Raw genomic sequence first — 24,412 nt, 5'->3', positions numbered from 1 at the left:
ATAGGAGCTTGGCAAGTCACAAAATTCATGGGAGGAGCCAAGCCAAGCTAAGGGTCAGACTTAGTTATAAGGACCAAAGAACGAGCGGATACATCAACTGATTCAATGCGTAAATGATGCAGCAAACATTATGTAAGAGCAGGGTATACTCTGTTGGATTAAAAATCCTGAACACCTGTGCTTCACTTTAGTTCAATACATATACTGCAGCGGCATTTGTAAATAGTAATCTATACATTTTACCAATGGAGGTTCCCATCTCCAGAGCCCTGACAACACATCCATGAGCGAAACAATAGGTGACAATTTGTCATCTGCACTGTATTTATACTGCCAATATTTTTGTATGTGGGACAGTCTTATAGCGTGTTAAACTACATGAAAGTGAACGCAGTATGTGTAAAATGTTAAAATGTCTTTTTTGAACAAGGCTAAACGTGAGATAAGTCAGGATACAATAATTTCTTCACTGAAAAAAACAAAGATTACAGAGATGGTATACTTAGAAAATAGAATAAAAAAAAAAACTTAGGAATTGACTGAAAAAAACAAAGGTTATAGGGGCGTTATATGGCTGTGTGAAAGCTACATAGTTTGCATTTGCTAGAACTTTTTCCCCTTGCTCACCCTTCACCCGTTCATGGTTCTCATAGTATTATGAAAAACTCTTTGTACTGGGCTCCTTTCTTCCACAATCATTCCTATAAAGAATTGTGCCATCATTTCCCGATTCTGTCCTTTAACTAGTTAGGATTTGGTTGAATGACTCTCTGTAAATAAGAAACTCATAAAACACATTTATATACAATTAATCTAACCGTGAATCCTTTACGTAGTGAGCAGTGAGCAGTGAGCCAAGAACCAGCTCAACGTTAAATATCTCTGGGAAGTGCCATTATGATGGGTGCATTGACAGGTGCATGTGAGGATGGACATTAGCATTGCTTCTTCCATGTCAGGCATTGGGTGGGAAATATCGTGCACTGCAAGCATTAACCCTGAGAGTTACAGCTCACATTCTGCTGCTTTTACGTCTTGTGCTTTTGGACACTGTTCTCCGGCTACTGCCAGTGAATCATCAATGTTGTATGAAAATGACCAAACACCACGATCAGCTGTGATCATTCACCAGCATGTGCTTGTTAAACTAGTTCTTCTTGCAGGGACTCAGTCCGAGTGTGTTGGGTTTATGGGTTTTATCACTAACCCCTCAAGTTAGCTGAAAGTACCCTTGTTAGTCCCAGTATTGTTCAGAGTGCTGCCTTTACAGGTAGCAGGAACAGGTGAACTTGGATGTTTTTCTTTGCAACTGAATAAAAACCAACAATGTTTCTTTAATTTTAGTCAACAATGTGCTAGTCTCCTAATGTGCTTCCTGGTACGTCATGTTGTTTTGTTATGTGTGCAAAAGTGAACAATCACTGAGAATAGACACGTTATATAATTCTACAGGTATCGAGATTTGTGTTTTTTCTTCTCTGACTAGACGGGTCTTCTATGATCTGGTATTTGAATGCCCCACATCATTGACATTTTATCTTTCTCTGTAATTCCTTCATGTTAAAATAACTGCACTTTTTTGCTCCTGTCTATGCCCTCAGATGGTTCACTATCATTGTTAATCTTCTTAAGTTCTTTCCAGACTCGCTGCACCTCTAGGATTATTTCCATGTGAGTGAAATGAAAGTGTTCGCTGAGGACTGTGTAGAATCGAAAATTGACAAAAGCTCTTCACACTTTCAGTGCACTTCTAGGTCTTCCCACTGTGTGTTTGCTCATGACTTCTAGAGAGCTGATAATTGACAAAAGCAGTTCTGACATTCATTGCAATGTTTTTGTTTTTCTTCTGTGTGCGTTTGCTGATGTACCAATAGGTTTAATAACTGACAAAAGCTATCCACACATTCACTGCACCAGAACGGCTTTTCCCCAGTGTGTGTCCATTGATGAATCCTTAATGTTGAAAAGTCACTAAAACTATTTTCACATTCATTGCATTTGACTAAAGCTCTTCATACATTCACTGCACTTGAATGGCTTTTCCGCTGTGTGTGTTCCTTGATATATTTGTAGGCCTGGTAAACTGAAGCTCTTAGCACATTCAGGGCAATTGAAAGGCTGTTCCCCTGTGAATGTTCGCTGATGAATCCTTAATGTTGGCACGTTCCTAAACCTACTTCCACATTGACCGTAATAGTATTGTTTATCCCCCGTGTGTTTGCTGATGTCTTCGTAGTTTTGATAATCAACTGATCCTATTCACACATTTACTGCACCTTTATGTTTTTCCCTGGTGTGTATTTGTTGATGCTTTTGTAGGCCTGATAAGTGACTAAGTGGGTCATGACGGCCCTGGCGGCCGGCGGAACACTGGCGGTAATACCGCCAGCAGGATGGCGGTGTTCCGCCAGTGTATTATGACTGTGGTGCATTAGCCATGGCCATAATGCCAGCCCCTCCATTGTACCGCCAGGCTTCTGCCGGGCGGTCATAATCCCCAGCCAGGCTAGCTACCCAGGACCCCAGTGCTCATAAGTTTGTGGCCTATATGTGTTCCCTGTGTGGTGCCTAACTGTATCACTGAGGCTCTGCTATCCAGAACCACAGTGTTTATGCTCTCTCTGCTTTTAAAATTGTCAATGCAGGCTAGTGACTAATTTTACCAATTCTCATTGGCACACTGAAACACCCTTATAATTCCCTAGTATATGGTACCTAGGTACCCAGGGTATTGGGGTTCCAAGAGATCCCTATGGGCTGCAGCATTTCTTTTGTCACCCATAGAGAGCTCAGACAATTCGTACACAGGACTGCCCCTGCAGCCTGAGGGAAATAACGTCCACGTTATTTCACAGCCATTTTACACTGCACTTGGTGAAGGTTAGGTGCAAAGTTACTTAGTGTGTGGGCACCCTGACACTAGCCAAGGTGCCCCCACATTGTTCAGGGCAAATTCCCCGGAATTTGTGAGTGTGGGGACACCATTACAATCGTGCACTACATATAGGTCAATACCTATATGTAGCGTCACCATGGTAACTCCGAACATGGCCATGTAACATGTCTAGGATCATGGGATTGTCACCCCAATACCATTCTGGTATTGGGGGGACAATTCCATGCATCCCCGGGTCTCTAGCACAGAACCCGGGTACTGCCAAACTGCCTTTCCGGGGTCTCCATTGCAGCTGCCAACCCATCAGACAGGTTTCTGCCCCCCTGGGGCCTGGGCAGCCTGGTCCCAGGAAGGCAGAACAAAGGATTTCCTCTGAGAGAGGGTGTTACACCCTCTCCCTTTAGAAATAGGTGTGAAGGGCTGGGGAGGAGTAGCCTCCCTCAGCCTCTGGAAATGCTTTGATGGGCACAGATGGTGCCCATCTCTGCATAAGCCAGTCTACACCGTTTCAGGGATCCCCCAGCCCTGCTCTGGCGCAAAACTGGACAAAGGAAAGGGGAGTGACCACTCCCCTGACCAGTACCTCCCAGGGGAGGTGCCCAGGGCTCCTCCAGTGTGTCCCAGACCTCTGCCATCTTGGATTCAGAGGTGTTTGGACACAATGGACAGCTCTGAGTGGCCAGTGCCAGCAGGTGACGTCAGAGACCCCTCCTGATAGGTGCTTACCTCTTTCAGTAGCCAAACCTCATTTTTATGGATATTTATTGTCTCTCCTCTGGGCTATTCCTCAGATAACGAATGCAAGAGCTTACCAGAGTTCCTCTGCACTTACCTCTTCAACTTCTGCCAAGGATCGACCACCGGCTGCTCCAGGAGGCCTGCAAAACCGCAACAAAGTAGCAAGACGACAACCAGCAACATTGTAGTGCCTAATCCTGCCGGCTTTCTCGACTGGTTCCTGGTGGTGCATGTTCTGAGGGCTGTCTGCCTTCACCCTGCACTGGAAGCCAAGAAGAAATCTCCTGTGGGTTGACGGAGTCTTCCCCCTGCTAACGCAGGCACCAAATTTCTGCATCACTGGTCCTCTGGGTCCCCTCTCATCCTGACAAGTGTGGTCCCTGGAACACAACAGCTGGGTCCAAGTGTCTCCCATAGTCCAGTGGCCCTTCTGTCCAAATTTGGTGGAGGTAAGTCCTTGTCTCCCCACGCCAGACAGCAAACCTGTTTACTGCATGATTTGCAGCTGCTCCGGCTTCTGTGCACTTTTCCAAGGATTCATTTGTGCACAGCCTAGCCTGTGTCCCCAGCACTCCATCCTGCATTGCCCAACTTGCTGAGTTGGAGTCCGACATCGTGGGACCTTCTGTTGTGATTCTGAGTCAACCGCTGTCCTCAGATCTTCTAAGTGCTTGTTCCGGTACTTCTGCGGGTGCTGCCTGCTTCTGCCAGGGCTCTTTGAGTTGTTGAGCGCCCTCTCCATCTCCTCCTCAAAGGGGCGACATCCTGGTCCTTCCTGGTCCCCAGCAGCACCCAAAATCTTCAACTGCGACTCTTGCAGCTAGCAAGGCTTGTTTGCAATCTTTCTGCGTGGAAACAACTCTGCATCCTCCAGCACTTCGTGGGACATCTTCTGACCAAAGGAGAAGTTCTTGGCACCTTCCGTCGTTGAAAAATCTTCAGCTTCTTCCACCCGGAGGCAGCCCCTTTGCACCTTCATCTGGGGTTTAGTGGGCTCCTGTCCCCCGGACACTTGTGTGACTCTTGGACTTGGTCCCCTTCCTTTACAGGTCCCCAGGTCCAGGAATCTGTCTTCAGTGTTTTGCTGGTGGTTGTTGTTCTTGCAGAATCCCCTATCTCGACTTTACTGTCTTTCTGGGGTAGTATGGTAACTTTACTCCTACTTTTCAGGGTCTTGGGGTGGGGTATCTTGGACACCCTTAGTGTTTTCTAACAGTCTCAGCGACCCTCTACAACCTACACTAGGCCTGGGGTCCATTCGTTGTTCGCATTCCACTTTTGGAGTATATGGCTTTTGTTGCCCCTAGGCCTATTTCTACCTATTTCATCCTATTGTGATTCTACATTGTTTGCACTACTTTTCGAACTGTTACTTACCTGATTTTGGTTTGTGTGCATATAATTTGTGTATATTACTTACCTCCTAAGGGAGTATATCCTCTGAGATACTTTTGGCATATTGTCACTAACATAAAGTACCTTTATTTTTAGTAACTCTGAGTATTGTGTTTTCTTGTGATATAATGCTATATGATATAAGTGGTATAGTAGGAGCTTTGCATGTCTCCTAGTCCAGCCACGGATACCGCCAGCACTGTTCATACAATTCTCTGCACTTCAATGTTTTTTCTCCTGTGTGCATTCGCTGATGTTTCGTTAATGCTGAAGAGTCACTAAAACTACTGCCGGATTCACTACAATTTTAAGGATTTCCCCCGTGTGTATGCGCTGATGTCTATGTAGGTGTGATAACTTACTAAAACTATTCCCACATTCACTGCACTTGAATGGTATTTCGCCTGTGTGTGTTCGCTGATGAGTCCCTAATGATGAAGCATATCTAAAAGTGCTGCCACATTCACTGCATTTGAATGGCTTTTCCACTGTGTGTGTTCGCTGATGATTCATTAATGATGAAGAGTAAATAAAAGCTCTGCCACATTCACTGCACTTGAATGGTTTCTCCCCTGTGTGTGTTCGCTGATGTGTTTTTAGGTTTGATAACTGACTAAAGCTCTTCACACATTCACTGCACTTGAATGGTGGTTTTTCCCCAGTGTGTGTTCGCTGATGAATCCTTAATGATGAAGAGTAAATAAAAGCGCTGCCACATTCACTGCACTTGAATGGTTTTTCCCCTGTGTGTGTGCGCTGATGTCTTTTTAGGTTTGATAATTGACTAAAGCTCTTCAGACATTCATTGCACTTGAATGACTTTTCCCCAGTGTGTGTTTGCTGATGAATCCTTAATGATGAAGAGTAAATAAAAGCGCTGCCACATTCACTGCACTTGAATGGTTTTTCCCCTGTGTGTGTTCGCTGGTGTCTTTGTAATTGTAATGACATACTAAAGCACTTTGCACATTCACTGCACTTGAATGGCTTTTCTCCTTTGTGTGTTCGCTGATGTCTTTGTAATTGTGATGACATACTAAAGCACTTTGCACATTCACTGCACTTGAATGGTTTTTCCCCTGTGTGTGTTTGCTGATGTCTTTTTAGGTTTGATAATTGACTAAAGCTCTTCAGACATTCATTGCACTTGAATGGTTTTTCCCCTGTGTGTGTTCGCTGGTGTCTTTGTAGGTGTGATGACATACTAAAGCACTTTGCACATTCACTGCACTTGAATGGTTTTTCCCCTGTGTGTGTTTGCTGATGAATCCTGAGTTGTGAAGAATCACTAAAACTACTTCCACATTCAGTGCAATGGTATGGATTTTCCCCTGTGTGTGTTTGATGATGTCTTTGGAGGTGTGATGATTGACTAAAGCTCTTCACGCATTCACTGCACTTGTATGGTTTTTCCCCTCTGTGTGTTTGCTGATGTCTCTGTAAGTCTGGTATTTGACTGATGCTCTTTACACAATCACTGGACTTGAATGTTTTTTTTTTCCTGTGTGAGTTTTCTGATGGTGCTTTAATTGAGATGAGAAACTAAAACTCTCACTAAATGTCTATGATTTGTTTTTCTTGGTTAGCGTCTGTGGTCGGTTATATATTTGTCTACAGCCCAAGTCTGTGCTTCCTAATGAGCCATTAGGCTGATAAAGCACTTGCACGTTTGATTTCTGAATTACAACTAACGTTCAATAGCCATTAAATACGTGTCACACTCATAATATATATAACATATATTGTAGGTGGTTGTGATTTTAGATTGGATTATGGCTATGCACGCTTGCGGGTAAAGATTAATCTCCCTTCTGGCCGGTGCAAATTGGAACAGTCTGTTGTATTGTAGACAGCAGAACTCCTCTTCTCTTCTACCCCTCAGTTGTTTGGTTCCACTCTGTTGGGCTTTTCTCTAGTTGCTGTGATTTTGCCAGGAAGAGTTTACAATACACGCAGAGCATTGAATGATGGTCTGTTCTCACTTTAGAAAACAAAGCACTGCTGTAACATACTGATCCCATGACCAAAGCTGGTGTTGGACACATGTTTATACAAGAGGTAGTTTGTTGTTGTTGTTGCTGCCTTCATTTTCAAGCAGTCATTTCTTCGTCTTGTGATGTTGAGGTGCACAGCTCAAACTCTTACATCCACTGAATTGCTCTTAAATGCTTCTTCCAGGATCAGTTTATGTGCAGGTTTCTCAGTTGCTGTCTGTATTGATGTTTTCCTGAATACCGGAGATCATTGTTGGTGACTGTTCTTTGCAGATCTGCAGTTTTATCTTCTTTATTCATAATAATGTCATGCATTCAAGGCTTGTTTTCTGTTGGATGTGAAGATATTAAAAATTACTAAATGGAAATGTGAATACACAATATTGAACTGGTTGTAAATTACATCTCTACTTTACCGTCTTTGAAACTTAGCAAGGAATACTTCACCATACACGGATATTTAACTAAGAGTTTTGTTGAACATGTCACATCGTATTAACTTCTGAAAAGGGGGTGATTTACCAGTGTTCACAGAGTAACTTAGTAAAGGAAGGACGCTCATGGAGCGCCTGTGTGCTACATGTCACATGGTATTAACTTCTGAAAAGGACGTGATTTACCAGTGTTCCCAGAGTAACTTAGTAAAGGAAGGACGCTCACGGAGCACCTATGTGGTACTGGCGCAGCTTTAGGTAGATGCACATGGATTAGATTTAATTTAAAGAAGAATTGATTGTGGAAAAACAGAGGGATCAGGCTGGGCTGTTGTTATTTAATAACTCTTCAGAAAATATATAACAAAGGTAACTCTTCAGGAAGTATATAACAAAAATACCTTAATTCACACACTTCAAATAAATGCTTCCCTGTTCACATTGGATCAGCTCAAATGCCAACTCCTGTCTTCACCTTACTGTTCATCAAGTCACCTTTGACACTTTCAAAAGCTCCCCTGGTTCAAGCATTACTGTTTTTTTCTAACCTGAAAGATTGGAGCATTATTGCGAGTTGAGGTGGGCTACCTATTGCCATAACATCTGCCCATCTCCCTCAAACTAGCAGAGCTTATAGTGCCTGATTCTGGCCCTGAAAGACAACTTAAAAAGATGCAGCTCCTTCCAGGGCCTTTTTGTAAAACAGAATGAGTGGTTGATTGTAATGCCCGACCTTTACATTATCTGCACAAATAAGGCAAACAAACATTGATTCATATAATTTATTATTCAACAATATCAGTCATTAAGAGAATCCATCACAACTAATAATTCACCGGATATATCCCCGCAACGGATGTGTGCATTTAACCTTTTTCCTCTTTTTCTGCCTTCACATGGTATCTGACTTAATGTTCTAAGTTTGGGACCTAGGATGCTACTTTGTGACTGGATGGGCATTGGGCAGATCGGTGTGAGTTATCCACCGGCGAAGCTGCACTTCTACCTTTCCATATTTCTTATATTCAAGTTTACCTCATTTCCTGTCCTTCAGCTCCCTTACGTCTGGACACTCACTCCGCAGCGTTCAGCAGAAGTCAGATAATGGCCTTACAGTCAAGAGGTCACGGTTGTCAGCCTAGAGATTACAAGCTTATTTTTGGAAGCTCGCCTGTGAGGTACAAACAGAGGAGGCACATAGGTATTTGTCTATGAGGTACATACAGAGAAGGTGCACCGGTAGGTGCTTAGGAGGAACAGAAGAGGTGCAGAGGTAGGTGCGAATGAGGTACAAACAGAGGAGGCGCACAGGTAGGTGTTCGTGAGGTACAAACAGAGGAGGCGTACAGGTACACGTGTATGAGTTACAAACATAGGAGGTGCATAGGTAGGTGCATGTGAGGTAGAAACAGGAGGTGCACATGTAGGTGCTTATGAGCTACAAACAGAGGAGACACACAGGTAGGTGCCTATGAAGTACATAGAGAGACGGTGCAGAGGTAGGTGTTTCTGAGGTATAAACAGAGGAGGCGCACAGGTAGATGCTTATGAGCTACAAACAGAGGAGGTTCACATGTAGATGCCTATGAGGGAGTGAATGTTTGATTTGTTCCGTATTCCTTCCATCATCTGTTCTTTTTGCTTTTGTCGTCTGAAGGTCAGGCACCAGACTACCTCTGCTCCAGCCGGTAGTGCCTCTCTTTGACCCCTTGTCAACTTCAGATGTGATGCTCTCTGCCCCATCCTTCTGGGAAGCGCTGGCAAGTTGGGAATTCTCACTCCCCCACTTTTTGCAAAGGAAATAGCACTATTGATGCCCATGTGAAACGTGTGTGTCTATGGGGGCATGCATAGGCACTTGGCTCTTCCTGTTCTTTCTGTACATAGGAGGCGTGCACCCTGCACTCCATCCACCCACATTTCAATCTGCGTTTTGCCTGCTACGTAGTGGAAAGGTGTTAACCAAATGTAATTACCATACAGCATGGCCAACAACAGTACAAACTTCCCCATATGCTAGAATGACTAAAGACTAGCTGGCCGTAGCATACACTTCGTCACACCCCCAGAATAATTACATGTGTAATCTGACTGATTGATGGAACGTTTGCAGTTTTTTTTTTTCCACCACCATCTTTATTACATTTTGTTCGCATTGAACATAATTTCAGTGTAGTGGGAGAGAAAAATCAGGTAAAATTGCTAAAAAAAAACGATAAGACAGCAACTGTAAAAGAAAATTGCAATTTTTGCTGTTTAGTACCCAGACGTTAGGTTACACCTAATTTTCTTATTTTTTTCCCCCCAAAAAATTTACCTGATTTGCTTCTAACCTAGGCACAATTTGACAAATCTAAACAAAATCTGGCATAAAACTGGAATTTATTTTTTAGTCCAGTTCGATCTGCTAATAACTGTGGCACAGTTTGATAAATCGGCACAGAATTTAGCAGAGTATTAGGACACTTGTAATAGGCCTCAAGAAAATGACAGAAGGCCTACTCTGATCAACACACGACGTAGAAAACAAATGTGCAGCGGTGTACATGATACATGAAAAGTACAGGCCTCGGTTTGAATACAATGGTCACGCAGGGATGCAGGGACAGAAAGGAGAATGAGGAGAGAGGCCAGGTGCAGGGTAAAAGCAGTCACAGTCCGACTTCGCATGCCATAGATAATTTAGAAGGACGCAAACACAAAGCAGAGTCTGAGCCACTTTCTGATACCAGGGTTAGGAGAAGGGGTAAATCATGACAGGCTGGAAGGGAGACACAGCACTAGATGTTTGTGTTTCAAGGTTGGCAGGGAGTGGCAGACAGACCGTAAAACTTCAAAGTTGGCAGACGTGTAGGGAGGACATACTGATAGAGTTCAAAGGGTAGGATCGAAGGTCACTGTGTATGTAGGAAGATATATATGTATTATATCTGGTATTGCTGAATTTTAGTAACAGGTAGTCAGATAGCGTTTAAAGATTTATAGTCTTTGTTAATTGTAAATGTAATGAAGGAGGAGGAACTTAGGTGCCCACCAAGAGCATAGAAATCGCTGTTTGTAAGAGCTGAGTTGAGTGTGGCTTCAGTTACACAACTATGCTGTCCTCCCGGCCGTATTTTATTTACTTATAAATATACTCAATTATTATTAGAATTGTGTCACTTCTTTATTTCTGACAAAAACTCAACTACATTTTGGCGAGCGGCAGCCAGGAGCCCGCTACTTCCTCAAGTCCCTGGATGCCGCTGAAGGAAGCACCGCGGGTGACGCTTGAATAGAACATTGCGCTCAAACCAGGTGAGAATTACACCTGTCTGTTCAAGCGGACGGGCGACATTCCAGAGCCTGCTTACCTAAAGAGTAGGAGGGGTTGGGCTTCGAACTCTGATAGTTAAAAGTGCATAATTCTGTTGTAATTGTAGTATATGGAAGTAAGTGCATGCAGGATTTGTGTGTTTTTAAAAAAATATAATGTTGATGTAGAAATGAAATGTGATATCCCTGCCAGGCTGGAAGACATACTATTGCCCATATTATGGCAATGGCGGTAAATCCCACTTACCGCCACGCTGACTACTGACAACATACCACTGCAGCGGCAGATATCCGTATATCATGACACACACACACACCAATACGTCACTATTTAGCCACACACACAAGTCCGCCACACCAAAGGTCAGTGATAAACCGGCGGTATCAAAACCCACACCGTTACGCCAAAAGAACAACGCCTATCACATTATGACCCACGAATCACCACGGTGGACATTCAATAGCGGTAAACCATTGGCGGTACATACTGCCACGCTCAAAATACACACACACATACCAAGCAGCACAACATTGGACAATTCAAGCTACACACACTTGACACCCATACACACACCACACCCACACACACCACTATAAAATACACACCCACAGTACCCACAACCCTTTACCATTACAAACAATTGCGACAAGATAGACACCACGACCACAGACAAGACCAGAGCCACACACCACCATCACCTATACACCACCCACGCACCTCACAACATGTAGGAAGGTAGCCTCCATCTAGCATTGTTACCCCCACTTTTGGCCTGTTTGTGAGTATATGTCAGTGTGTTTTTACTGTCTCACTGGGATCCTGCTAGCCAGGACCCCAGTGCTCCTAGTGAAAACCCTATTTGTCAGTGTGTTTTATATGTCTCACTGGGACCCTGCTAACCAGAACCCCAGTGCTCATAGGTTGTGGCCTGAATGTGTTCCCCGTGTGGTGCCTAACTGTGTCACTGAGGCTCTGCTAACCAGAACCTCAGTGCTTATGCTCTCTCTGTATTTAAAATTGTCACTGCAGGCTAGTGACCATTTTTACCAATTCTGATTGGCACACTGGAACACCCTTATAATTCCCTAGTATATGGTACCTAGGTACCCAGGGTATTGGGGTTCCAGGAGATCCCTATGGGCCGCAGCAATTCTTTTACCACCCATAGGGAGCTCAGCCAATTTATTTATTTATTTTTTTCAACACATAGCTTTATTCGGTTACTTTCAACCATAAAAGCAAAACAACCAACAATTAAATGAAAAGAAAATAGGAATTAAATTAAAAAAGGGATAAGAAGAGTAAAAAACATACGTTTCAGCCTTAAAACACATAAAATCACTTTCCTTAAAAATGCACCTAACCCCCTAATACCTATCATTTAAATTAAACATGGGGTTTTATTTCAGTCTAGGTGTATAGTTAAAATTTAGCAGCTAAAACATTTCATCATTTAAAAAAAAAATTTTTTAAAGATTTGTTCCTCATCAACATTTTTCCCCAAAAAATTAATACGTATATGCCAAGCAGCTACAATATACTTGCTAACCGCACAGGATATGGGGAGGGAAGTTTCCCTCATCATGATCCTTAAGGCAACAGTACAGTGTCTTACCCCCATATTCCTGCACACAGGTCGTAGCCACTTCCGTCGCGCAATCAAATAAGCAGGGCATATAAACATAAAATGTACAATAGATTCTGAAAAGTGATTACAACTCGGACAAAGATCAGGTCTTGGAGTCGCACTCCGCTTACTGCCATAGGATTTGAGAGGCAGACAACCATATCTGAACTGAATATATAGACTCTTACTTAATGGGTCAAGAATTGTATCCATAAATGGTTCCGGATACGGATACCATTTAAAATCAAAGAATTGTGAAGTCAATCTGCCGTGTGTTGAACACAGCAGATAGTTTTCCCTGACATATATCCAGTAAACAGTTTTCAAATGATTCTTCTGATCCTTCCTTATACTTTCTGGATGACTCCAAAACTCACTAAGACCCAATCTATGAAACCATTTTGAGATATGGTTAAACCAGGAAATGGTAAGTACATTCGGTCTATCTAGAATGTCTTGAATAGACTCCTTGTATGTGGATAACTCAGGGGTGGTCCATACACGGACCCAGAAAAGCAATGGTCGTAGGGCAATTACATCTAAGATGCGTGAAAGGCCAAGGTCCCAGAACATTGGCAGCAGTGGGGTACTGCGAGGACAGGCCAAGGTTGACCTTACAAAGTTGTTTTCCCCCACTGCAAGCTTGCCAGTGTTCGAGGACCCCAAAATTTCTGCCCCATAGACCGCTGCGCTCTGTGCCTTTGCTCAGTAAATTTTAATAGTTGGAGTAATCACTCTCTCAGAGGTAGACTTGTGAAAGCGTAAAATGGCCCCAGATCTCTGTGCCAGAAGAGCTAAGCTTTTATCGATTTGGGCCCCCCAATGCAGATTGTTACTAATTCTCACCCCCAAATAATCTATGGAGCTTACCATACCTATGGGTGTTCCATTATAAAAAATTGAGTATCTCTTAGTGGGGCCACAGCCCAGGGTCATAGGTTTAGTTTTGCTATGGTTGAGTTCAAGTCCATAGTCACCACAAAACGAGCTAAACTTATCCACAAGTACCTGGAGACCCATAGGAGTTCTGGAGATCAAGAGGGAATCATCGGCAAATAGCAAAATTGGAATTTTATGGTTATTCAAGGATGGAGCATCATTTTGGCAGTTGGTAACGACTTGCACCACCTCATTGATAAACAATGTAAATAGCGTTGGGGCAAGAACGCAACCCTGGCGCACTCCTCTCCTAATATCTATTTTGTCGGTGAGTTCCCCCTGATTACCCCATCTGACTTGTGCAAATGTTTTTTCATGTAATCTTTGAATTAAATGCACTAAGTTTCCTGGGATACCGATTTTGTTTAATACTACCCATAGTTTCTCTCTTGGGACAAAATCGAATGCAGATCTTAGGTCTACAAAAGCAACATAAAGTTTTTGCTTGGATAGGGTGACATACTTCCAAAACAGTAATGACAGCCTGAAGACTTGGTCCATGGTGTTAGTTTTAGGCCAAAAACCGGCCTGTAAGGGGGATAAAATTTGGTTGTCTTGGATCCAATCGGTAAGCCTATCTAAGACTTGCTTGGCAAACGTCTTCTGAAGGATATCGATAAGGCTGATTGGTCAGTAATTTACAGGTAAACCTGCATCACCCTTTTTGTGAATCTGTATTATTTCTGCGCCACGCCAAGAATCTGGAATAGGGCTGCCAGCTGCTATGGCATTAGACAATAAATTGATGTACCATGCCCATATCTTTGGTTCTGATTTAAACAAGTCCCCTGGGATCTTATCTGGACCAGGGGCTTTGGCTGGCCTCAAAGAATTGATTGCAGCTGTTGTTTCAGCTAAGGTAAAAACAATGCTCTCAGTTGAAGTCTTATTAACAGCCCAACACTCATCATATTCAGGGTCCTCCAGAGCTTACGGTGCAGGCAGAGCATAAATTCCAGAAAAATAGGACACCCATCTTTCGGGCTGTATGAACATACCAATGTCATCATTGCCCCTTTTCGAACTAGAGGTCAGCAGCCGCCAAAAGGAACTATCATCTTTGTATTTGACTGCTGCAAGCAGCTTCTGCCATGTCTCATTATCCCAGTCTTTTTTTGCTTGTTTCAGGGCATTAGCATACCTACGTCGGGCCTCTTTAATAGCCACTTGGGTAGAGTTTTTTACAGCCTCGTTTAAATTAGATCTTGCTCGCACACAATCCTGATTATACCAATCCCTACGAGGGGTGTCAGCAGGTCTCGGTTTGGAAGGGATTTCCCTATAGAAGATACCCTGTAGGGAATCCACCAATTTAATGTGGATAGCCATAATAGGAATATCAGAGGCTTCTTGTTCCTCATAATCTACAAAGAGTTTTAAAAATGATGAATATATTTCCCCAATCAAATACGGGTTGGATTCAACCTTTGGCCAGCAGACCCGAGAACGTCTGTGGTTCAAGTAAGGGAGTGGAACGTTAGTGATCGTTGTGTGCTGGACTCTTAAAAATGCATGGTTGGTCAGTACAAGGCACAGAGGATTATGATCGCTATCCAAGCGAGGTAAAATTTCCATGTCTAGTGAACTTGACCATAGCCTAATGTCCACCAGAATATAATCAATAGTACTAAAGGAAAGCCCTCGCTTGAAAGTGATGGCTCGCTCTGAATCAGATTTACTGCGGCCGTTACATTCTCTCAGGCCATAATTCAGAAAAAGGGAAGACAACTGAGATGCAACACAGGAAACGGGCAAAAACACAATTTCCTTAGATTGGGGAATACCCCAATATTCGTCCTCCTCAGTAGTCAGATTGCTGATGGTGTTGTCCAACACAAAGGAACAATTAAAATCACCTGCTATTATCAGAAGATGTGAAGGGTCCAGAAGCTCTATATAATCCGTCAGCTGGGTGAGAACAATTGATTCTGACCCATGGGGAACGGATCTTGCATAAGTATTCAAAACTATCATCTTGAATCCAGGTCGGAATGTGAGTTGCACAACCAGCAGATCATAGGAATTAAACTTTATCATGGAGTGGTCACATTCTAGCTTATTGTTCAATAGAATCATTAACCCTCCTATCTGTCTTCCAAAGCCACCAGAGGCAGGTTGGGAAGCAGAAAAATAGGTTGTAAAGCCTTGTATGGATAACTGTTCTGCAGTCCAGGTTTCCTGAAAAAGACAGAAATCTTGTTTATTAACAAGGCTTACCCATTCCGGGTCATCCAACTTTAGCTTGATTCCTGCTACATTCCAAGATATAATATTGATATTGGGAGGCGTAGATATTAACTTAGTTCTCATTAGAGAGGTGGGAGATGGAGTCCCTATAGGTTGACACTCATCATTTAATATTTTAGGAAGTACTGTGCAGGGGGCAATCAGTCAGTCTAATTCAGAAAGTAAGGGGGAAGGGTTCTCAGATTTAGATGTTGCAGAATTATCTGAAGAAGAAATAACCCCAGCTACAATAGTTCCAGATGTACAACATTCTCTACATAGCGGGGCCCCAGGCGGCTGACTACTAAGTCTAAGATTCGATTCCCTACCTGTACATAATGTACCTGTCCGTGTATCAAAAGCCAGGAAATCATTAACTAGACTACTATCGTTAAAAAGAATCAAAATATAATCAAATTCCGACCCTAACTGGTTATATCTGTGGGCCTCACATATGTCAGACCAGATAACAGAGAGACAGTTCCTCTGGGAGCGTATCCAATGAATTACTTTATTAATTAGAGAGTCACTCGACTCTCTATTGCCCTGAGGTAGCTTCGGCACCCTGGTCAAATATATGATAGCATCTTCCCTCCTCCTTCTTAACCTTCCCTTAAGGTCACACGTCTGCGATAGTGTCAAATAGTCAGGATGAGTGACTGAACGGGAACTAACACAACAACTTGCTGCAGAGGGCGTTCCTCCTAGGTTTAACTGAGAGGTTTTTGGGCGAGGAGTACCTTTGTCCCCCCGTCCAAAGATGGATCCACACTTGTTTACACCTAATTTTGGAACTCGCTCATGGGTGGAAGACATGGGCTGACAAGCAGACCTACCATGCCTTGGGGAGCTACCATTGCTTCCCCTCGCGATGTTATGTGTAGAAGAAGATGTCAATTTATCACCTACGGTAAGAGGACTAGGTTTTTTAGTTTCCATCAATAAATCAGAGGAGGGAACAGACTCATTTGGCACAATACAATTACAACCAGACTTTTGATCATAGAGTCCAGCGATTTTGTTCCTCAGAGATACCAACAGACACTTAGGCCCTCATTCCAACCTCGGCGGTAAAAGGCGCTTACCGCCGGTCTAAAGACCGCAATAACACCGCTGCGGTCGCGGTAAACCGCCACAGTCATTCTGACCCGCAACAGGCAAACCACCAAAAACCCGACTCCAACAAAAGTCCGCCACACCAACGGGCAGCGGGAAAGTGGCGATGACCAAACCTCCACCGTCACGCCAACAAAAATACGCCCATGCCATTATGACCCACGAATCCACGCGGCGGTCTTTCAACCGCGGTATTCCATTGGCGGTACACACCGCCGCGGTCGAAATACACACACACGAACAAAACACTACCACATTGGACAATTCGAAATACACACACCTGATACACATACAAACAACACTCCCACACACCGAATACAATATAAAACACACACCCACATCACCCACAAACCTACGACAACAAATGAGAAAGAAGAACAGAGAGACACAGCACCGAATACAGAACACCATCACACAGAGGCACACCACACCATCACCCACACAATATCCACGCACAAAACAACACACACCACAACACTCACCACACTCTACAACCCATACTCCACCCCACACCTCATCAACACCACTCTATAGCACCCCAAAGACACCCCCGCTTCTCAGACGAAGAACTCCGGGTCATGGTGGAGGAAATAGTTTGTGTCGAGCCCCAGCTCTTCGGGACACAGGTGCAGCACACCACCATTGCCAGGAAGATGGAGCTATGGCAAAGGATAGTCGACAGGGCCAACGCTGTGGGACAGCATCCCAGAAAGCGCTGGAACGACCTACGGGGGAAGGTGCGTTCCATGGTATCAAGGCACAACATCGCCGTGCAGAAGACTGGCGGCGGACCCCCACCTCCTCCCCCAGAATTTACAGCATGGGAGGAGGAAGTCTTGCACATCCTGCATCCTGACGGCCTCGCAGGAGTTGGCGGAGGAATGGACTCTGGTAAGTCAAATCTTCAATACTTCTTACCCCCACCCCACCTGCATGCCAAAGCATACCCCCACCCTCACCCTTACCCCCATCACACCTATTCCCTGCAAATGTCTCACCATCACAACCCATCCATCCCAACACCTAGCCCTGCATGCGTCCACTAAGCATGGACACCCATCACCAAAGCATGCCCACTGCACATACACAACTCCCCCACAAGCCACCCTCACAAAAGCCCCCACACAGGAATGCCAGCACTGGGGTACACGGGAACCCACCCATAGACCGATATGGCACACACTGAAGCAATAACCATACCTCTATACCCCTGCAGGACCCGAACGCCAACACACCGCCCAGGAGGGTCCAGAAATGTCCATCCCACCCCCAGAAGAGGCCACCAGTGATGACAGCAGCTCTGTCTCCCTGGACCCAGATGACCAGCCCGGACCATCGGGGACCTCGGGACAGTCGGTTCCCCTCAGACAGCCACAGGCCACACCAGACCCAACCCCCTCTGGGAACACCAGCACAGCTCCCACCCAGCGGGCCCATGCCTCTGTCTCCAGGACACGTCAATCAGCGGTGTGTCCACCACTACAGGGCACCCAGGTTAACCCACCACCCCAACAACAACAGGGACCTGGGGGCAGTGGTAGTGGGCACACGGTCCAGGGGACGGAGGCCCAAGGAAACACGGGAACTGGGAGGGCTGCTGTGCGACGGGGGGGGACAGGCCTAGGGAACCCACTCTCCACGAGGCCCTCACCTCCATCATGGGAGCATACACCCGTTCCCAGGAGACGATGGCGACGGTCCTGGCCAGGTTCCAGGAGATCCAGGTACTGCAGGAGGAACAGTATAGGGGTTTCAGGGAAGAACTAAGAAACATCAGTTCCGCAATGGGCACAATCGTTGTGGCTCTCAACATGATTGTCACCACATTGCGGGACCATGTGGCACCACAAAGGGCCCCTGTCACTAGCATGGACCAAGAACAGGCTACCACCTCCGCCGGCGCTAGTGGACAGGAGGCCCCCACACCTGAACAACAGGCCACCAGAACCCCACCTCCTGCAGAAGAAGAACCACCCCGCAAGCGGGCCCTGAGATCGCGTAAGAAGACAGAGTAGGATGTCAAGACCCCCGCCAGCAAAGGATACCCCCTGATGTCATCCCACTGTCCCACATTGTCACCCTGTCCAACCTTAAACTGCCCCTGCTCCATCTTTCCACAGGCATATGGACAATGCACCTGTGTGACTGAAAACCTGGACTCTGCCATGGACATTCCTCCACCATCACCCATCACCCATTTTCAAAGATGTCCCAAAATCTAGCACTTTAATAAAAACACTTATTGCACCAAAAAAAACTGGAGTCTGCCTGTATTGTGATCAAATGTATTAAAGGTAATGCTGCTAAATAGTCCAGTTACACAGTGATGAGAACATACCACTGTCACACAGCTGTAGTCCATGGGTAAACAAAGCAGAGGGCACGCTGTGGGGGCCACATCTCTGAAATTGGAAGGGAAAGTCACAACTCAGTTCACATACACTGGGGGAATAGGACAGACAGTAGAGAGGCAGGAGAGGATAAGTAAGTGTAATAAGGCGAAGTTGATCTTTACCTCTGTGTTATTGAAAATACTGTAGTATCACTCTGTCCCTGTTGTCTGTGTCGTCCCCGTCGTCTTCCTCCTCTTCACTGTCCTCAGGTTCCACCGCTGCCACAACACCACCATCTGGACCATCCTCCTGCAGGAAAGGCACCTGGCGGCGCAAAGCCAGATTGTGAAGCATACAGCAGGCCACGATGATATGACACACCTTCTTTGGTGAGTACATTAGGGATCCACCTGTCATATGCAGGCACCTAAACCTGGCCTTCAAGAGGCCGAAAGTCCGCTCGATCACCCTCCTAGTACGCCCATGGGCCTCATTTTACCGTTCCTCTGCCCTGGTCCTGGGATTCCTCACTGGGGTCAGTAGCCACGACAGGTTGGGGTAACCAGAGTCCCCCAATAGCCATACACGGTGTCTCTGTAGCTGTTCCATCACGTAAGGGATGCTGCTATTTCGCATGATGTACGTGTCATGCACTGACCCAGGAAACTTGGCATTTACATGGGAGATGTACTGGTCAGCCAAACAGACCACCTGGACATTCATCGAATGATAACTTTTTCTGTTCCTGTACACCTGTTCACTTTCTCTGGGGGGAACCAAGGCCACATGGGTCCCATCAATGGCACCAATGATGTTGGGAATATGTCCAAGGGCATAGAAATCACCCTTCACTGTAGCCAAATCGCCCACCTCAGGGAAAACAATGTAGCTCCTCATGTATTTCATCAGGGCAGACAACACTCTGGACAACACCTTTGAAAACATAGGCTGAGACATCCCAGATAAAATGGCCACTGTTGTTTGGAATGATCCACTTGCCAAAAAATGGAGCACTGACAGAACCTGCACCAGAGGGGGAATCCCTGTGGGTTGGCGGATAGGTGACATCAGGTCTGGCTTCAGCTGGGCACACAGTTCCTGTATGGTGGCTCTGTCAAGCCGGTAGGTTAAAATGACATGTCTTTCTTCCATTGTAGACAGGTCCACCAGCGGTCTGTACACTGGAACATTCCTCCATCTCCTCGCAAGTCCCAGCGGACGGTGCCTAGGAAGGACAACATGGAGCACAGAGTCAAGCAACCCACAGGTAAGTTCCCACAGCTTGCACAGTACACGATTCTCTATGTAGTGAATGGCTTGTATGAGTGGCAATGCAAGGCCTAGGCCTGTGTGACGCAGTAGAAATTAAGCCATGTGGGCGCTTGAAATGGCGGCTGCCTGACCTGTGAAGTGTGACAATGGGATGTGAGGTAAATGCGCTGGCGTGGCACACCGTGGCGGTAGGCGGTCGAAGACCGCGGCGCAAAGCCGCATTGGTTAACATTGAAGCCTATGGGTTTCAGGAGCCAATGACGAAGAGCGCCGGCGGTCGGGGTACGCACCGCCGCGGGCGTGACCGGCATTTTCTATCTACTTAATCACTCGAGACCTGATCATCCACAGGAGAGGACCTATACTGCAAGTGCTGCTGTGACCTCGGTCTGGAAGGGACAATGGCTGCTGCGACTGGGGAAAGGGCCCCTGCCTTCACTTCTGAAGAGTTGGAGACACTTGTGGATGGGGTCCTCCCCCCAGTATGCGCTACTCTACGGTCCTCCAGACCAACAGGTAAGTACACTTGGGCCATGTTTAGTGGCCAATGCCTGGGTTAAGTGGGGTGAACGAACGATGGTGGGGAGGGGAGCGAATGATGCATGCATCGCACGACAGATGAGAGCAAGTGCCATATGGCAAGGTAGGGGAGGGGGGGCCACTCACATCGAGCATGCAGAAAAGTGATGATATGTTTTTTCCCCCCCTGTACATGTCACATAGGTCAGCGCCCATCAGAAGATTGACATTTGGCGTGCCATCGCCAAGGACGTCCGGGCCCTGGGGGTCCACAACAGACGGGGCACCCACTGCCGCAAAAGGTGGGAGGACATCCGCCGCGGGACCAGAAAGACCGCTGAGGCTCTGCTGGGGATGGCCTCCCAACCTAGGAGGGGTGCCACACGGCAATTGACCCCCCTGATGTCCCGGATCCTGGCGGTGGCCTACCCTGATTTGGATGGGCGCGTGAGGACATCACAGCAGACACAAGGGGGTGAGTACCAGCAAATTCAGCTATATTAGCGCACAGTGAAGGCGTCTGGGTGGGGGAGGAGGGCTGTGGCTTTCTCTAGGCCAGGGCGTTTTCTGTAGGCTAGGCCCCTCTGTACGGCATGGCCCTGTGCCCCCGCGCCCCACCTCTGTTGGGTGCTAAGTACAGCTATCCATGGCCCTGGGTCACCTATGTGTGCCTATGTCGTCCATAGATTTGTAGGCCAAGTCACAATAATTGAGTAGTGTACACGGAGTGCGCGGCGTAGTGCAGGGGGCTTCTGTGTCTGTCCTCTCCGCCAATGGTGTCGCCAATGCATGCACTCAACATGTCTTTATTTCTCCCCCCCCCCTTTTGTTGGTCTTCCTGTTCATGTGTGCATCAGCATCATCAGGCGGAGGAGAAGTGGCATCGGAGCACGAGGGAGCTGCATCTCACATGGCCCCGGAGGGCCATGCAACCGACTCCGAGTTCACCAGTGAGACGGAGGGCGAGGGGAGCTCCACAACGGGGACCCATGGAGACGTCAGCGACACCGGCGCGTCCTCGGAAGGGAGCTCCCTTGTGGTGGCGGCAACATCCGTGCCCACCGCTACAACAGGTACAGCCGCCACCCAGTGCACCATCCCCGCCCTCCAAGCAGCCCCTCAGCGTTCGCCCCGTGCCCGCTCGGCCAGGAAGGCGGGCATCTCCTTCGCCCCAGGCACCTCAGGCCCTGCCCCAGTTTCCCCTGCTGCCCTCAGTGAGGAGGTCATTGACCTCCTGAGGACGCTCATTGTTGGGCAGTCTACTCTTTTGAATGCCATCCAGGGTGTAGAAAGGGAGGTGCATCAGAGCAATGCATACCTGGAGGGCATTCATTCGGGTCAGGCTGCCCATCAGCGATCGTTCCAGACTCTGGCCTCAGCACTGACGGCAGCAATTGTCCCTGTCTCTAGCCTCCCTCCTCCAACTCCCTCCACCCAGTCCCACTCCCCTGTTCCTCTGCCTATCCCAGCCACACCTACAGACCAGCCTGCACACACCTCAACACCCAAGGGCAGCTTATCCAGACATAAGCACCACACATCCCACAGGCATTCACACAAGCAACATCCACATGCAGACATGCCAACAGCCACTGCCTCCTCTGTGTCCCCCTCCTCCTCGTCTCCCTCCTCCCTCCCTGTGACGTCTCCACTCACACCTGCATGCACACCACCATCAGCCAGTACGTCCATCACCAGCACACCCACCAGAACACACCGCACACGTGCAGTCACCACCCTCACTGCCATTTACACGTCCCCTGTGTCCTCTCCCAGTGTGTCTGTCACCCCCTCTTCCAAACCACACAAACGCAGGTAGGCACCCACCCAATAGCCATCCACCTCACGACAGCCTCCATCACAAGCACCTGCATCCAAAGACAGCACACTTGACTCTCCTACAACCACATCCTCTTCCTCCACTCCCATACCCACTGCACCTACCCTTCCCACTGCTCCTAAAAAGTTTTTCCTATCCAAAATTAACCTCTTTGCATCACCTGACCCACCCCCTCCATCTCGTAAGAGTCCAAAGAGCACCTCAGCCTCCACAAGCCCTGCACCTACAAGGAGCATAGTCAGGGGCTATTGGAGTCCACCAGCTCCTAGGGCAACAACATCGGCCAGCAGCAAGGGGACAGCCAGCCCACCCCCTGGGAAAAGAACAAAAAAAGGGAAGGGCCGGCACGAGAGGCCTGAGACAGCAGCCCCCAAAGACACTACCCTGGCACCGTCACCTGCCACATCCACAAAGGGAGGCAAGGGCCCCAGATCATCGTAGAAGGAGGGCAAGGGCAGCAGGGCGGACAAGTCCGGCAGCAGGCGAGCTGCCCAGGAGGGCCCCACCAGCCCCATTTCGGGTGTGAAGGAGGACACCCACGGGCCCAGGACTCCAGCACAGGAGGGCCCCGCAAGCGACAGGTTGGATGGCGACTGAGTGGGAAATATTGGCCCGATCTCGTTCCCTGGGAACACGTCAAGCACCTCTGAACAGGGCCCCGCCGGCTCAAGAACCGCTGAACAGGGCCCCGCCGGCTCACGAACCGCTGAACTGGGCCCCGCCGGCTCAAGAACCGCTGAACAGGGCACCGCCGTCTCCAGCACCGCTCCGCTGGGTACCGCCGGCTCAAGAACCACTGAACAGGGCCCCGCCGGCTCAAGAACTGCTGAACTGGGCCCCGCCGTGACAAACACCGCTGAACAGGGCACCGCCGTCTCCAGCACCGCTCCGCTGGGGACGGCCGGCTCAAGAACCGCTGAACTGGGCACCGCCGTGACAAGCACCGCTGAACAGGGCACCGCCGTCTCCAGCACCGCTCCGCTGGGGATCGCCGGCTCAAGAACCGCTGAACAGGGCCCCGCCGGCTCAAGAACCGCTGAACAGGGCCCAGGCATGACAAACACCGCTGAACAGGGCACCGCCGTCTCCAGCACCGCTCCGCTGGGGACCGCCGGCTCAAGAACCGCTGAACAGGGCCCCGCCGGCTCAAGAACCGCTGAACTGGGCCCGCCGTGACAAACACCACTGAACAGGCCACCGCCGTCTCCAGCACCGCTCCGCTGGGGACCGCCGGCTCAAGAACCGCTGAACTGGGCACCGCCGTGACAAGCAACGCTGAACAGGGCACCGCCGTCTCCAGCACCGCTCCGCTGGGGACTGCCGGCTCAAGAACCGCTGAACAGGGCCCCGCCGGCTCAAGAACCGCTGAACTGGGCCCCGCCGTGACAAGCACCGCTGAACAGGGCACCGCCGTCTCAAGCACCGCTCCGCTGGGCCCTTCATCTCAAGCACCGCTCCGCTGGGCCCTTCATCTCAAGCACCGCCCCGCTGGGCCCTTCATCTCAAGCACCGCTCCGCTGGGCCCTTCATCTCAAGCACCGCTCCGCTGGGCACAGCCGTCTCAAGCACCGCTCCGCTGGGCCATTCATCTCAAGCACCGCTCCGCTGGGCCCTTCATCTCAAGCACCGCTCCGCTGGGCCCTTCATCTCTAGCACCGCTCCGCTGGGCTCTTCATCTCAAGCACCGCTCCGCTGGGCCCTTCATCTCATGCACCGCTCCGCTGGGCACCGCCGTGACAAGCAACGCTGAACAGGGCACCGCCGTCT

At 47.8% G+C, this 24,412-nt stretch overlaps 1 protein-coding gene across 1 annotated transcript; it reads right to left on the bottom strand.

Moving 5' to 3' along the window:
* Nucleotides 1–913: 913 nt before the first annotated feature.
* On the bottom strand, nt 914–16,381 carry LOC138286902 (zinc finger protein 184-like). Its single transcript, XM_069227296.1, has 4 exons — nt 16,306–16,381; nt 5,344–6,552; nt 1,999–2,120; nt 914–1,967 (listed from the first exon to the last, which is right to left on the bottom strand). Exons 1-4 carry the CDS (start codon nt 16,379–16,381, stop codon nt 1,785–1,787), a joined length of 1,590 nt encoding a protein of 529 aa, XP_069083397.1. The 3' UTR covers nt 914–1,784.
* Between the last annotated feature and the right edge of the window lie 8,031 nt (nt 16,382–24,412).

The sequence above is a fragment of the Pleurodeles waltl genome, chromosome 4_1 (genome assembly GCF_031143425.1).
Source record: "Pleurodeles waltl isolate 20211129_DDA chromosome 4_1, aPleWal1.hap1.20221129, whole genome shotgun sequence".
Taxonomy (NCBI): Eukaryota; Metazoa; Chordata; class Amphibia; order Caudata; family Salamandridae; genus Pleurodeles; species Pleurodeles waltl.
Note: the sequence above shows the minus strand (reverse complement) of the source record. Positions and strands in the feature narration are given on the sequence as shown.

Excerpts from the sequence above, each read along its gene's own strand:
- LOC138286902 (XM_069227296.1), bottom strand. The coding sequence starts at position 16,381 with ATGTCTTCCACCCATGAGCGAGTTCCAAAATTAGGTGTAAACAAGTGT. Across the intron at positions 6,553-16,305 it reads CTTTGGACGGGGGGACAAAG|CACCATCAGAAAACTCACAC; the intron begins GTACTCCTCGCC and ends TCTCAATTAAAG. Across the intron at positions 1,968-1,998 it reads GTATGAAGAGCTTTAGTCAA|TTTTCAACATTAAGGATTCA; the intron begins ATGCAATGAATG and ends AGTTTTAGTGAC.